Raw genomic sequence first — 12,225 nt, forward strand, 5'->3', positions numbered from 1 at the left:
ACCCCCAGGCGGCCGCTCCGAGGAGCCCCGACCTAAGTCCGCCCCGCCCTCCCCCGCCCTCCAGGGGACTCGCGACCCCGCCTCTCCCGCCGCGTCCCCGCGTCCCCCGCCGCCTCCGGTCCCCCACGTGCCTGCCGCCCCGCCCTCACTCCTCCCCTCCCCCGGACCCCGCCCCCTCTGTCCGCGCGACTCGGCCCCGCCTCCGGAGTGTGGCCTGCGCGTGACTGCGCAAGCGCGAGACCCAAAGGCTGGCTCCGGGCCGGCTCCAAAGTCGGACCGCGCAGGCGCGCGGGGCGGGGCGTCCAGAGTGCGCAGGCGCTGCGCCACGAACGCTCGGACGCGGTCAGCGGGCGCCTGCGTGTTTCCGCGGGAAGATGGCAGAGCAGGTGCCGAAGTCGGTGCTCTTCGTTTGTCTGGGTGAGACGCGCCGATCTGGCCCCGCTCTGACTTCCCCGGGGGTCGGGGTGGGCCTGTGCTCCCCGGGACGTGCCTCTGGGCGCGGGCGCGGACGCGGACCCAGAGGGTGAGCGGGGTTCCCGGGCTGCCCCTCTGCGCCGCGCGCGGACCCCTTCCCCGGGCCCTCTCCCCCGCGCAGAGCGCCGGGCCAGGGCCCCTTCCAGTGCAGCTGCGGGAGTCCCTCCGGCCCGGGCGTGGGGGGACCTGAAGCTGCCGAGAGGCCTCCTGCGCGCTCAGCCCGCCGACAGCGCCGCCGGCGCGCTGCGGTGCCCCCGCGCTTACCCGAACCTGAGCCGGAGGCAGATGGGCCGCGAGGTTTGGGTTATTTTTTGGTTGTCAAAGCCAAGCCAGGAGACCTAGTTCTGCAGATCTCTGCGTCAGCCGCCCTCGCCAGTGCCGGGTTGCTGGGAGGCAGCTGGAGTGACTTGTCCCACTGCTCACGGATGTGCCGCGCCCGGTGCCCTGGGCCGGAAGTCTGCAGGCTTCCCGCAAAAGGCCAGAGGATAAGCATTTTTTGTGTTTTGCAGGCCCTAACACATAAAGGGTGAAGCTTGGCTGTTCCAGCAGAACTTTATGGACAGCGGGATTTGAATTCCATAGAATTTTCTCATGTCGCAAAGTGTTCCTCTACTTTTGAGGGTTTTTTTGACTAAAAAATGTGAAAATTATTCTTATCTCCATGGGCTGTGCACAGCGATGGTGGCCTGCGGGCAGTGTTCTTGGACCTCTGTCTCAGGGCCCGAGAAGGACAGGTTTGTCGAGGCGGGAGACGCCTGGGGAGGATTCTGGAAGCTGCTGTGTCGAGATTAGACAGATGGGAAGGGGGAGGGCGGGGCGGGGCTGCAGATGACGCAGAGGAGGAGCGAGGGGCCACAGCAGGTCGGGGGTGAGGGTTCTGGGGGGCGGGAATGCCAGCACCTGGTGCCTGCAGGACTGTGGGAGCTCCGCGATCCTTCATAGCGTTTGTGTGGACCTTTTTCAGAGTGAGGCATAGTGTGTCCAGTGACACATTGTACTGACCTGTACTGCCTACTTTCTCGGCATTACGAGTGTGTATGTTTTTGTGAGGTGGTCGTGCCACAGCCGGCACAGTGGGTGGGCAGACACAGCCTCTGCCCTTGGAGAATTTAGTTTTTTTCTGAGTCTCTGTCCTTGAAATGGAAGTGTGGAGTAAGCCCATATTATTCTGTCTAATTTGGAAAAACAAAGTTGCAGTTTGTTCAGATTTCACAGATTGAAATTTTTTTCTAAAGAAATCTGACCATGACGTTCTAAGTTTCACAGCTTCTCTGTGCTGGCACCTGGAGCACTGTGTTTCCGTGACGGTGCTTGAACCTGGGGATGTGCTTGCTGGCACTCAAGAGGGAAGGTTAGAGCATCCCTTATCTGTTGATCTTTTAGGCGGGAGGCCTTCTGATCTTTATGGCAGTCTTTCTTCTTGTTTCTGTCTGCACTTATACACGTATCTTCTTGCTCCAAATATAACCATCTGCAGAAAATGTGGATGAATTTGTCTTAACTTTAAGGCAGCACATCATCCATACTTTTGTCCTGTTGTGGGAAAACTAAGCTGTTATTTCATGGTTGATCATACAGATTTGTAAAGGGAGCTTCTTTATTATATCTTTAGGTGCTGAGGTATTAGGCATCTGTTGTTCCAAAGTAGTAACTGTTGTCTGAATTTGGGAAAGTGGTTGCTGTCAAAAGGGTTCCCAGGGAATGTGGTGGTAAGCAAAATAATGACACCACCATAGGAAGTGGTGTCATTAAAATTCGATAATTAAAATAGTGTGGGTCACGATATCTGTTTTAAAAACTAACAAAAAATTAGGACGTGAGAAGGAAAAGCTTCACAGCACAAACTAGCTTCTCGAGGGCACTCAAGGTTCATTCCTGTCTGTTTTCTTGTCTTTATTGTAGCTAAGGCTGTGTCTCCCGTAAGTACATTGCTTGGCACGTAGTAGGGATAATCTGATAGAAGATTGTGTGTCTTTTATCTTCTCTCCTGTGCAGTAAGAAATTGGGCCCCAGCTGGCGAAAGGTCTGGCTCTGGTCCTGGCTGCTGGGGGAGAGTCTTGTTCTTCAGGGAGGGCCCCGCCCTGCGTGGGCCCAGGTGCCACCCAGCCTCGGGGGCGCTAGGGGCAGAGTCCAGCCCAGGCTCCTCAACTAGTCAGTCATGCCCACTTGGGAGACCCGGGCCCCCCAGCCTCAGGGCCCTTGGGAGCACCCGGGGCTCAGTGTCGTTGCTCTGGGGTCCCGGGAGCGGGGCACATCCCCAGCACAGAAACACGCTCTGTCGGGGTTCCTCCAGGCTCTGCTGTCTGCTCTCCTGCTCCGGCTGGTGCTGCGCCCTTTCTGTTACAATAAAACTGCAGTCGCGAGCACAGCGTTCTCCTGATGCTGTGAGTCCTAGAGCACAGGTGGCAAACGCAAGGTCCGCGGGCCGGGTCCGGCCCTCCACCTTGTTTTATCCAGCCCGGCTCCTTGTTTCTACCCGGTGGCAGTGCGGAGCTCCTTGCCCCTAGTTAAGGAGTGGTTACATTTTTACAGTCCTAGAGTTACATTCGGCACTTCAAAGGCAACCACGAGGCTGATGTGGCCCCTGGTGAAAATGAGTTTGACACCTCTGCCCTAGAGGGTAATTGAACTGTGGGACTCCTGAACTGGTAGCCAGCTGGTCTGGGGCGAGGGTGGCCCTGGCGGCCCCTGCGTGGCAGCCTGCAGGCTGCACCTGTGACTCGGGTGACTCCTGAGCCCGCAGCACCTGAGCAGAGACTTCACGCAGGTTGTGCAGGAGGTTTGTGTTGGCTACTCTTATGCCTGAGGACTTTGGTGTGCATTTGATGAAACAGTAGTAATCCTTATTACGTGCAAATACTTGAAAATACACTGCTCCGGGCTCTGTTGTACTTCACTTTAGAAGTGGCCAGTTATGGCTCTGGCCAGTGTGGCCTGGTTGGTTGCAGTGCTGTCCTGCAGTGGAAGGGTTGCGTGTTCAGTCCGTGGTCGGGCCGCGTGTGGGAGGCACCCGGCTGGTGCTTCTCTCTCCCTTCATCTCTCTCTAAAAGCAATGAAAGAAATGTCCTCAGGTGAGGATCAAAAAGAAATGGTTGGTTACAACCTACCTCATTGGTTTCGGGGCCCGAGTTGGGGTCATCAACAGGAACCTGGAAATGGTGTCTTGGTGGTAATTCTTTATCATTTGTGCTCTGAGTGCTGGGACAGTGGCTGTCAGATCATTGGCCGTGGGTGTGGCCAGCTGTCCCTCACAGGTCCCTCCATGACGGGCAGGGCGGTGGCTTCCGCACAGATGCTGTCCCCGTGCTGTCCTCGGGGACGTGCTGTGTGCCCCGCACACTGCCCCCCCATGTGTGAAGTGGCCGGGGACCCCCTGTGCTGGCACTCAGCACCTGCCCTGCCTCAAACCTGACACTCACCCCTGCCCTCCCCTCTTCCTTCAAGGTAACATCTGTCGGTCACCCATCGCGGAAGCCGTTTTCAGAAAACTGGTCACTGATCAAAATGTCTCCGATAAGGTAAGTGCCGTTCGCTGTGGTGAAGGGGCCCATGTGAACACCTCTGGGTCAGGAAATTGTGAGAACGTGTTTCTTTTCCCCCGCAGTGGAGGATAGACAGTGCAGCGACCTCCACGTATGAAATAGGAAACCCTCCTGATTACCGAGGGCAGGACTGCATGAAGAAGCACGGTGTCCCCATGAGTCACACTGCCCGGCAGGTACCGTGTTGAGCTTGAAGGTGCACACGTGTGTTTTGTGTTGCAGTGGGTGATTGACAGTGGTGCTGTTTCTGACTGGAACGTGGGCCGGGCGCCAGACCCCAGAGCTGTGAGCTGCCTGAGAAATCACGGCACTGAGACGGCCCACAGAGCCAGACAGGTAGAGCACGCCTCGCTGCGTTTCTGGGACGCAGCGGTTCCCCGGGGCCTCGCTGCACAGGCGTCGCTCTTCGTGCCTGTGTGCTCGCGGTTGGCGTACTGGCCACGGCGTGCCCAGCCCGCTCCACTGCTGCTTCCCCAGACTGCCGGGGCCTTGGCCTCGACCGTGTGGTTTGTCACGGGGAGAGCCAGGGGTGGGGGCAGGGCGCCCTGGGCTGCAGGCGCCTCCTCGGGTCCATCTGGGTTTTGGACGCCAGAGCTGCTGTGGCCGCTGTGCAAGCATCGCTGCGCGCTGCTGGGGTAAGGCCCTGCGGCGCCTGCCAGGCCGCTCCATCCTCGGGCCGCGTTGTCACCGGCACTCGGCCCACATGCGGCGCTGGGGCTTCGGGCCCCTCCAGGGGAGCATGTGGCTGCTGCTCACCTGACACAATGCCAGGGTGACGCAGGGGCTGGGCTCCAAACTGTGCCTGGTTTCAGCCGGCACCCGGGGTTGGTGGGCACTGCGCTGGGCGGCAGGGCCTGATGTGTCACAGGTCGGTCCGTGTGGACGGCACCGTGAGAGCTGCAGTTCAGTGTCAGGGCTCGGACCAGGACTCTCCTCTTCGCTGCACTGCACCCTCTGAAGCTCTCCAGGGAGCTCTGCCGGCATCGTAGTTCTAATTTGTACCTTCTCCGTCGCTCACTCATTAGGGAAGGTAGCACCGTATTTTTCAGATTGTAAGGCGCACCCCCACACCCCTTCTGGGAGGAATAATGGTTGTTAATGCTGCCGTTGAGTTCTGTTTACATTTACATTGGTGACATATTATGTTACTTAAGTTATTAAATATTTTACCACATTTTTTGCTTCAAAATTTTTTTCCTATTTTCCTCCTCTAAAACCTAGGTGCATCTTATGGTCCGAAAAATATGGTAGTTGGTAAACCCACTTTGCAGACCAAGAAACTGAGTTTTGGAGAGAAAATACACGACTTACTAAAACTCACCCGGCTTCAAGTGGTAGAGTTGGGGTTTGGTCATCGCTTTGTTTTAATGAAAACATCAGCGTGTGAGCCAGAAAGTTCACACAGCAAAGCTGTCTGGGGAACACTTCTGATACGTGAATGATGCCTCAGAAATCAGTGAGACGTTATTTTGGGCTTCGATAACTTCGCCCTGAGACCTGTGAGCTTCCCGTTTCTGGCTGTGGCGTCGAGTGTCATGTGTCCACAATGTGTCATTATTTAAGTGACGTCCCTCAAGGACCCGGGTCTTTCCTCAGGGCATTTGCCTTGAACACAAGACGGAACGTTTCATCACTTGTGCTTTCTCATCTCATCAAGCTTTTACACAGCCTGCCAGTTCCTCCTGTGTATCTTTGAAGAATGTACATGTATCCGTATTTTGAGTTCTTCAGAGTTACGAGAACTCGTACTTTTGTATTTTCTGTTTCTCACCAAGCTCTAATGGGTTCTCATACACGGTTACGTACTACAAAGGGATACAAAGAAGGTATTTTAAATAATGCCGTGAAAACATCCAAGCTCCTGTTGCTTTTAAGAAGGATTTCTCAGTATTTTGAACTCTGAGGCCTAGCGAGACACGTTTCAGAGACCCGTGTCACCCCAGGTCTTTGATCTCGGAACCTCGCTCACGGGTGCGGGTTTCTCTGGTCCGCGCACAGCGTGTGCGGCGCGGCGGCCGCGGTGCTCTGTTTCTCTAAGCGCCCGTCCCCGGGGCTCCAGCGCCCTGGGCGCAGCAGACAAAGCGCACGCGGGTGCCGCTTTCTCTGTGGCCCCGTGGTCGGTGCTCTCGGGCGACTGAGGTCGCACGTCCGGGCGTTCTGGGGAGATGCTTACTCCCCCGCGTTCTTTCCTCTCTGCGGTGAACCTCTCTGACGGGCGCACAGTCAGTCGGCGTGACCTCGGGACATTCCACGGCGTGGCCAGCGCTGGCGGCGGCCTCTCCTCCCGAGGCCGCGGGGAAGCTGTCCTGTCCCTCCGCCCCTCCTGCCCCTCCTGCCCCTCCTGCCCCTCCTGCCCCTCCTGCCCCTCCTTCCCCTCCTGCCCCTCCTTCTTGGCTGCAGGTCCCTCCTGTTGGGGCTGCGCCGGGTCCCTGCTCCCGCCTCCGGCGCGGGACTCCGCCCCTGCGAACGTCTGCGCACGCGTCTGTCTTCCGGAACCCTGTGTGCGGCCCTGCCGGGCACACGCTCGTCCTCACACGTGGTGTCCGGGTTGGATGCACACCTGACGGGATCCGAGTCTTGAATCCGTTTCGAGTTTGTTCCCGTGTGGAACGAGAAGGCGGCCTGTCCTCACTGGTTTGCGTTGTCTGTCTCCTGGTCTCCCGACACCGTTCACTAACTGCCTTTCCCCTCGTGCGTGCCCGCCCGCTCTGTCCGCGCCAGCTGACCCTGGGGCGAGGGTTTTCCCTGGGCTCTCCGCTCTGCTCCGTTGATCTGGGTGCCTGTTCTCACGCCAGCGCCCCGCCGTTTGCGTTGCTGCGGCCTCGTGGTGCGGTCGGCACCAGGCAGCGTGCGTCCTCCCGCTCTGTTCTTTCCTGAGGTCGCTGTGGCTCTTCGGGGCCCTGGGTGCTCCGTGTCAGTTTCAGGGTTATTTGTTCTAGCTCTGCGGAAGGTGCCCCGCTGGTTGGAGAGGGGTTGAATGTCCAGGCTGGTTTTCACAGTGTCAGTTCTGCCGGCCCACGGACGCGGCGTGGGTGTCCCTGCGGCTGTGTCTGCACCCCAGCGCAGGTCCTCAGCCCACGGGCACGTCCATTCACACGCGTAGGAATCAGTGTATGTACGTATGTACACACGCCAGCGCACACTCCTGTGTGCCGTCGTAAATGGGGTCGTTTTCCTAATCTGTCGTTCTGGTAGTTTGTTACTGATGTGTACAAGCACCACCAATCCCCGACTACTGATTTTGTGTCCTGCTGCTTCACGGGGCTCATCCGTCAGCTCTGGTCGTGTTTTGGTGGAGTCTTTGGGGTTCTCGGTGCACAGTGTCGTGTCATCTGCAGACGGAGCTTTTCTTCTTCCCTTGCAGGCTGGATGCCTTTCGTTTCTTCTCCTCGTCTGGTTGCTTGGCTGGGGCTCCGGTGCTGCGTTGAATACGAGGGAGAAAGCGGGCACCCCTGTCTCGTTCCCCATCTTTAGGGGCGCGCTGGTAGTTTGTGCCTGTTGAGTGTGGCGCTGGCTGTAGGTCTGTCACCTGTGTTCCCCTGTGCCCCCTTTACTGCGAGTTCTTGTCACAGAGAGTGCTGGATTTTGTCCAGTGGTTTTTCTGCATCCATTGATCATGTGATCAATGTGATCATGTGATTTTTTGTCCTTCATTTTGTTAGTGTGGTGAGTCACCTGTGTTGATGTGCAGATACTGTGCCGACCCTGTGTCCCTGGGATGCATCCTGCTTGATGGTGGTGTGGGGTCTGTTCAGTGTGCTGCTGGATTTGGTTTGCTAATGTTTTGTTGAGGATTTTTGCATCTGTGTTCCTCAGGGATGTTGGCCTGTGATTCTCTTCTTTTGGTGATGTTTCTCTCTGGTTTTGGAATTAGGGTGATGCCAGCCTGGTTAAGTGAGTTCACAGCCTTCCCTCCTCTTGAATGTTCACGGTGGTTTCGGAGGCAGGGTCGTTAGTTCTCGGAATGTTTGGGAAGATTCACCCGTAAAGCAGGGCATTTGTGTGCTGGGTATTTTTGATTAATGCTTCGATTTTGTTGCTGGTAATCTGTTCAGATTTTTGCTTTTTCCTGATTGAGTTTTGGAAGATCGTGTGTTTCTAGGAATTTATCCATTTTGTCCAGATTGTCCAGTTCGTTTCCATATAGTTGTTGGAGTCTGTTATTTCTCCTCTTTCATTTTATTTATCTGGGTCTTTGCTCTCTTATTCTTGATGGGTTTGTCTAAAGGTTTATCAGTTTTGTATATCTTTTCAAAGAACCAGCTCTTAGTTTTATTGATCTTTTCTATTATTTTGGGGGTCTCATTTCACTTATTTCTGCCCTGGTCTTTATTATTTCCTTCCTTCTGCTCACACCGGGCCTTGTTCTTTCTAGTCCGTTAGGAGTCAATCTAAGGAGTTAACCCTGCTCCTTAGATTGATTGTTTGAGATTTTTGTTACTTCCTGAGGGAGGCCTGTGGTGGTGTGAATTTTCCTCTTAGCATCGCTTTCTCTGTGTCCCATCGATTGTGTGAGCCATTGTGTCTTCATTCTCATTTGTGTGTGACGTTTTAACACGCTGACTGAATTTCACATTGTTACTGAGAAACCGAGGATGAAGTGTAACTGCGAGTCCACACGTCACGCTGTTCCGTGTGCACTCTGAGGACTTTATAACGTAACATTTCTCTGCAACACAGTTGTAGGAAAGAGGTTAACTCGCTTTTCATTTTAAAGGGCCCTAATTTAATTTCTGAGTAACAGATTCTAATGTAGCCTTTTAAAAAAATGCTGCTTTTACTATTTGGGGTGCTGTTTATCCTCTGGGCTGGATTGGCACAAACGCAAACGCTGTCCGACCTCTCGCTCGATTGCAGGTGACCAAGGAGGACTTCGCCACGTTCGACTACATGCTGTGCATGGACGAGAGCAACCTGAGGTGAGGGCGCCCCTCGGAGGGCGGTGCGGCTCGGCTCTCGTGGGCAGGCCGGGAGCTGGCTGTGCAGGTGACTTGCTGTTACCTTCCAGTTTCCACAGCGAGTGACGGCCACTGTGCCCCGACCCCGGCTGTGCAGAGCAGTGGGAAGTGTGGGAGGCAGCTTAGAGCCATCCGGCGTGCGCGCTTACAAGGAGGCGCACCTGGGTGCGGGGCAGTTCGGTCGGCAGCCTTGGTCTGAGGAGCAGCCGGGCCGGGTCTGTGAGAGCGGTGGTGCGGGTCTCCCTCGGGCGGGGCCGTGGCCGCAGGACGGTGCTGTGTTGTGGCCGAAACGCTGCGTGGACCGTGTGGGGTTTTACGGTCCCTCATCTTGTTCCTCCTCAACCACTGCCCGCCCCCCCAGAAACTAAGACCAATAGAACACTTTTTAGTCTATTTAAGTTGTTGATCGCCTTAATCAAGTAAAACAAACAAACAAACAAACAAAAAACCAGCTCATGGCCCAGGGTGTCCCATGAGCATGGCTGGCTGCTCCGTAGCACGTGGCAGCTCTGGGGGCCCAGTGCACCGTCCACCGGTTTGCGTTGTGACCCGCCTTGGCCAGGGAACCCGAGGCCCTGGGGGTGGAGGTGCTTGCCCAGGGTCTCGGGTGTGCTGGCGGGTGTGCTGGACTCTAGCTTAGGCTCTGGGAAGCAGAGTCCAGCAGGGGCCTCACACTGCCCACACTCCCCACCGGGCCTTATCGCCTCCTTCGTCGTTGGCCGCAAGTGACACGTTGTCCTCGGGCAGCAGGGCGAGGGCTGGGCGGCTGCCGCGGTGCCGGTGGGCTGTGATGGGTGGTGGTGTTGCCACCTGCCCTCGTGAGGTCGCTGGTGTGGGCTACACGTGTGAAGATGAGGTTACACCCCATGAGGAAAGCATGTGAGATCACGTGATCGAGCCAAAACTGAGTGAACGCAGCATGTTTTACAGATTCGGAAGCAGACTCCGGGGAGGTGACCGGGCAGGACGTAGGGAGGGACTCCGGGTGAGGGCCCGGCGCCGTGCCGCTCGTCCCGCGGCCGCGGGGAGTCCCTGGCCGTGTCAGAACTAACGCACGCGTGTTCCGCGGGGTTGACGCAGGGAAGCCGCTTCTGCTGCCAGTCGCCCCACCGGCGCGGACGGAAGGGCGCAGCAGCTCCCCCGCGTCTCTGTTCGCCGGGGACTCTGCAAAGGCTGCGTCGTTCGCTCTCGCTTTCCCGCGGGGAGCTGCGTCCGTCCTGCCTCGCCCACTGGCACCGTCCGGTCGGAGAGCCCTGCGCTGCTCCCTGACCAGTGACGGCCCCGACACGGTCGGCGTTCGTCCAGTGCTGCCCCTGCGGAGCAGGGGCGGTCTCCCCGCACTGTCCCTTCCCGCTCGGGCCGCTCAGCTGCTGGCTGGCCTCCCTGTGTGAGCCCAGCCGCTTTGGGGCCGTGTCCATCCGTCAGACACCAGCCAGCGAGCGTGTTCCCGTGCAGCCGCGGGACAGCTGGTGGTGACGGTGTTGGGGCCGGCTGAGCCCCCAGCCTGGGCTCAGGCTGAGGCCAGAGGGGACATGGGCCTCGCCCACGTGGCCTCTCGTGCTCTGTTCCGTCATCTTCGTTTAAGCTCCTAAATGAGGCGTGTGACTGGTGGTTTCAGCGTGCACTCCGCAGAGACCTCCTGACCCTGCGCTGCCCCCCGGGCGCACAGCTGGTGTGGAGACATGGGGCGGGGGGGGGGGGGGGGACAGGCTGCTGCTGGGCCTGAGGGACAGTGGCCGGGGGCGGGCAGGCGGGCGGGCATGCCGCATCCCCATGGGGGTGTCTCAGGAAGCTGTGCAGGGGCCCCGGGTCACCTCCAGACAGGGGTCACAGACCTGAGTTCGAGTTTTGATTTTACAGAGATCTGACCAGAAAGAGTAACCAGGTCAAAAACAGCAAAGCTAAAATCGAGCTGCTAGGGAGCTACGACCCTCAGAAACAGCTCATCATCGAAGACCCCTACTACGTGAGTACCGCCTCTCGTCCATGCCCACCTTCCCCTGCGGGCCCGCGGGAGGACCCCCGGTCCTGTCACGCCCCTTTCCTCCTTGCAGGGGAGCGAGTCCGACTTCGAGACCGTGTACCAGCAGTGCCTGAGGTGCTGCCAGGCCTTCCTGGAGACGGCCCACTAGCCGCCGGCCGGCTGGCCGCACCCCAGCAGGGCCGCCCGCGCCCGCAGCTTGAGGCCGGCGCCAGCACTCCCGTCCGCCTGCTGCTCTTTACCCAAAACAAGCAATTGTAGATGGAAATCAGTGGTGTGTTTGCAAAAGAATAAATAAATGTTTTTGACTCGGACAGTTTGGGGGCACGTGAGGTGTTCTTCGTCCCCCAGAACTCCTGCCGTGGCCCACTCACAGGCAGAGCCGCAGACCAGCCACCGAGAGCGGGACCCCGCTGAGGCCCCGGTGAGTGTGTGACACAGTCACCCGCTCCGCCTCTTCCCGAGTGTGTGGGTGCCGGGAGGACGAGCGCCCTGCCCCCTGCCTCCGCCCACGGGGCGCACAGCCGGGGCGAGTTGTGCGCACACACGCATCCAGGAGAGAGAGAGAGATCTGTGGACCCCCGTGAGCTGCTTCGTCTCGTGGTCAGTGTGAGGACGCGCCTGCTTTCAGATGCGCAAACAACCCAAGTAATTAGATAGTTGGAGGGAGTTTTAATGTTGGAATGCTTAGATATTGATAAGTATTATTTCATCATGGCTTAATTTATAGGCAAATGCAGGTAATTTCTGTGTACTTTCAGATAACTAAAATTCATGTGGTTATATGTCAGAAAAAGATTTTTCAAAATAAACTGGGGAAATTATACAAATACAGCTGAGATGTCAGTCTGCTGTCTGCCTGCTGCTCTGCGGACCCGTGCAGAAGAGCCAGAACGGGGCCTCGGTGAGCCCTTCCGGAGCCGGGGGGCGGCGCTAGGAGTGCACGCTGGTCTTCGGTGTTGGGACGTGCGGGGACGGAGGCCCCGGGTCTGTGTGAGAGAGGAGTCTGGGCCCCGCAGCAGCTGCCCTGCCCGTGTCCCAGCCCCGAGTCCTGGCCCCAAGTCCCGGCCCCGGGGGCCAGGGTTTGCCTCGCCTTCGCCCCGTTCCATACCCCCGTCTCCGTCCTGGCGTGGCCTCCGCGCAGAGTCGGGGCGCAGTGTCCAGCAGTGGGGGTCTTGCAGTGAGGACTTCCTGTCGGGGTGCCCGCTTCTCCTTGGGGCCGGGGCCCTCCTCTCCAGTGTCACGAGGCCCCCAGGTGGGGTGGGGTGGG

General features: G+C 57.9%; 1 protein-coding gene across 2 annotated transcripts; it reads left to right on the forward strand.

The window, feature by feature from the left end:
• The first annotated feature begins 275 nt into the window (after positions 1 to 275).
• Positions 276 to 11,271, forward strand: ACP1 (acid phosphatase 1). 2 transcript variants are annotated; one of them, XM_028516431.2, is made up of 6 exons: positions 276 to 417; positions 3,919 to 3,992; positions 4,239 to 4,352; positions 8,874 to 8,935; positions 10,835 to 10,940; positions 11,029 to 11,271. In XM_028516431.2, the coding sequence occupies exons 1-6, from the start codon at positions 375 to 377 to the stop codon at positions 11,104 to 11,106; spliced, it is 477 nt and encodes a 158-aa protein (XP_028372232.1). In that variant the 5' UTR covers positions 276 to 374; the 3' UTR covers positions 11,107 to 11,271. The 2 variants fall into 2 exon arrangements, with proteins under 2 accessions (XP_028372232.1, XP_028372233.1); XM_028516432.2 differs by lacking the exon at positions 4,239 to 4,352 and adding an exon at positions 4,079 to 4,192 and having other exon boundaries at positions 11,029 to 11,269.
• Positions 11,272 to 12,225: the final 954 nt, after the last annotated feature.

Source organism: Phyllostomus discolor, chromosome 6 (assembly GCF_004126475.2).
Source record: "Phyllostomus discolor isolate MPI-MPIP mPhyDis1 chromosome 6, mPhyDis1.pri.v3, whole genome shotgun sequence".
Classification (NCBI taxonomy): Eukaryota; Metazoa; Chordata; class Mammalia; order Chiroptera; family Phyllostomidae; genus Phyllostomus; species Phyllostomus discolor.

Excerpts from the sequence above, each read along its gene's own strand:
- ACP1 (XM_028516431.2), top strand. The coding sequence starts at position 375 with ATGGCAGAGCAGGTGCCGAAGTCGGTGCTCTTCGTTTGTCTGG. Across the intron at positions 418-3,918 it reads GGTGCTCTTCGTTTGTCTGG|GTAACATCTGTCGGTCACCC; the intron begins GTGAGACGCGCC and ends TCTTCCTTCAAG. Across the intron at positions 10,941-11,028 it reads TCATCGAAGACCCCTACTAC|GGGAGCGAGTCCGACTTCGA; the intron begins GTGAGTACCGCC and ends TCCTCCTTGCAG.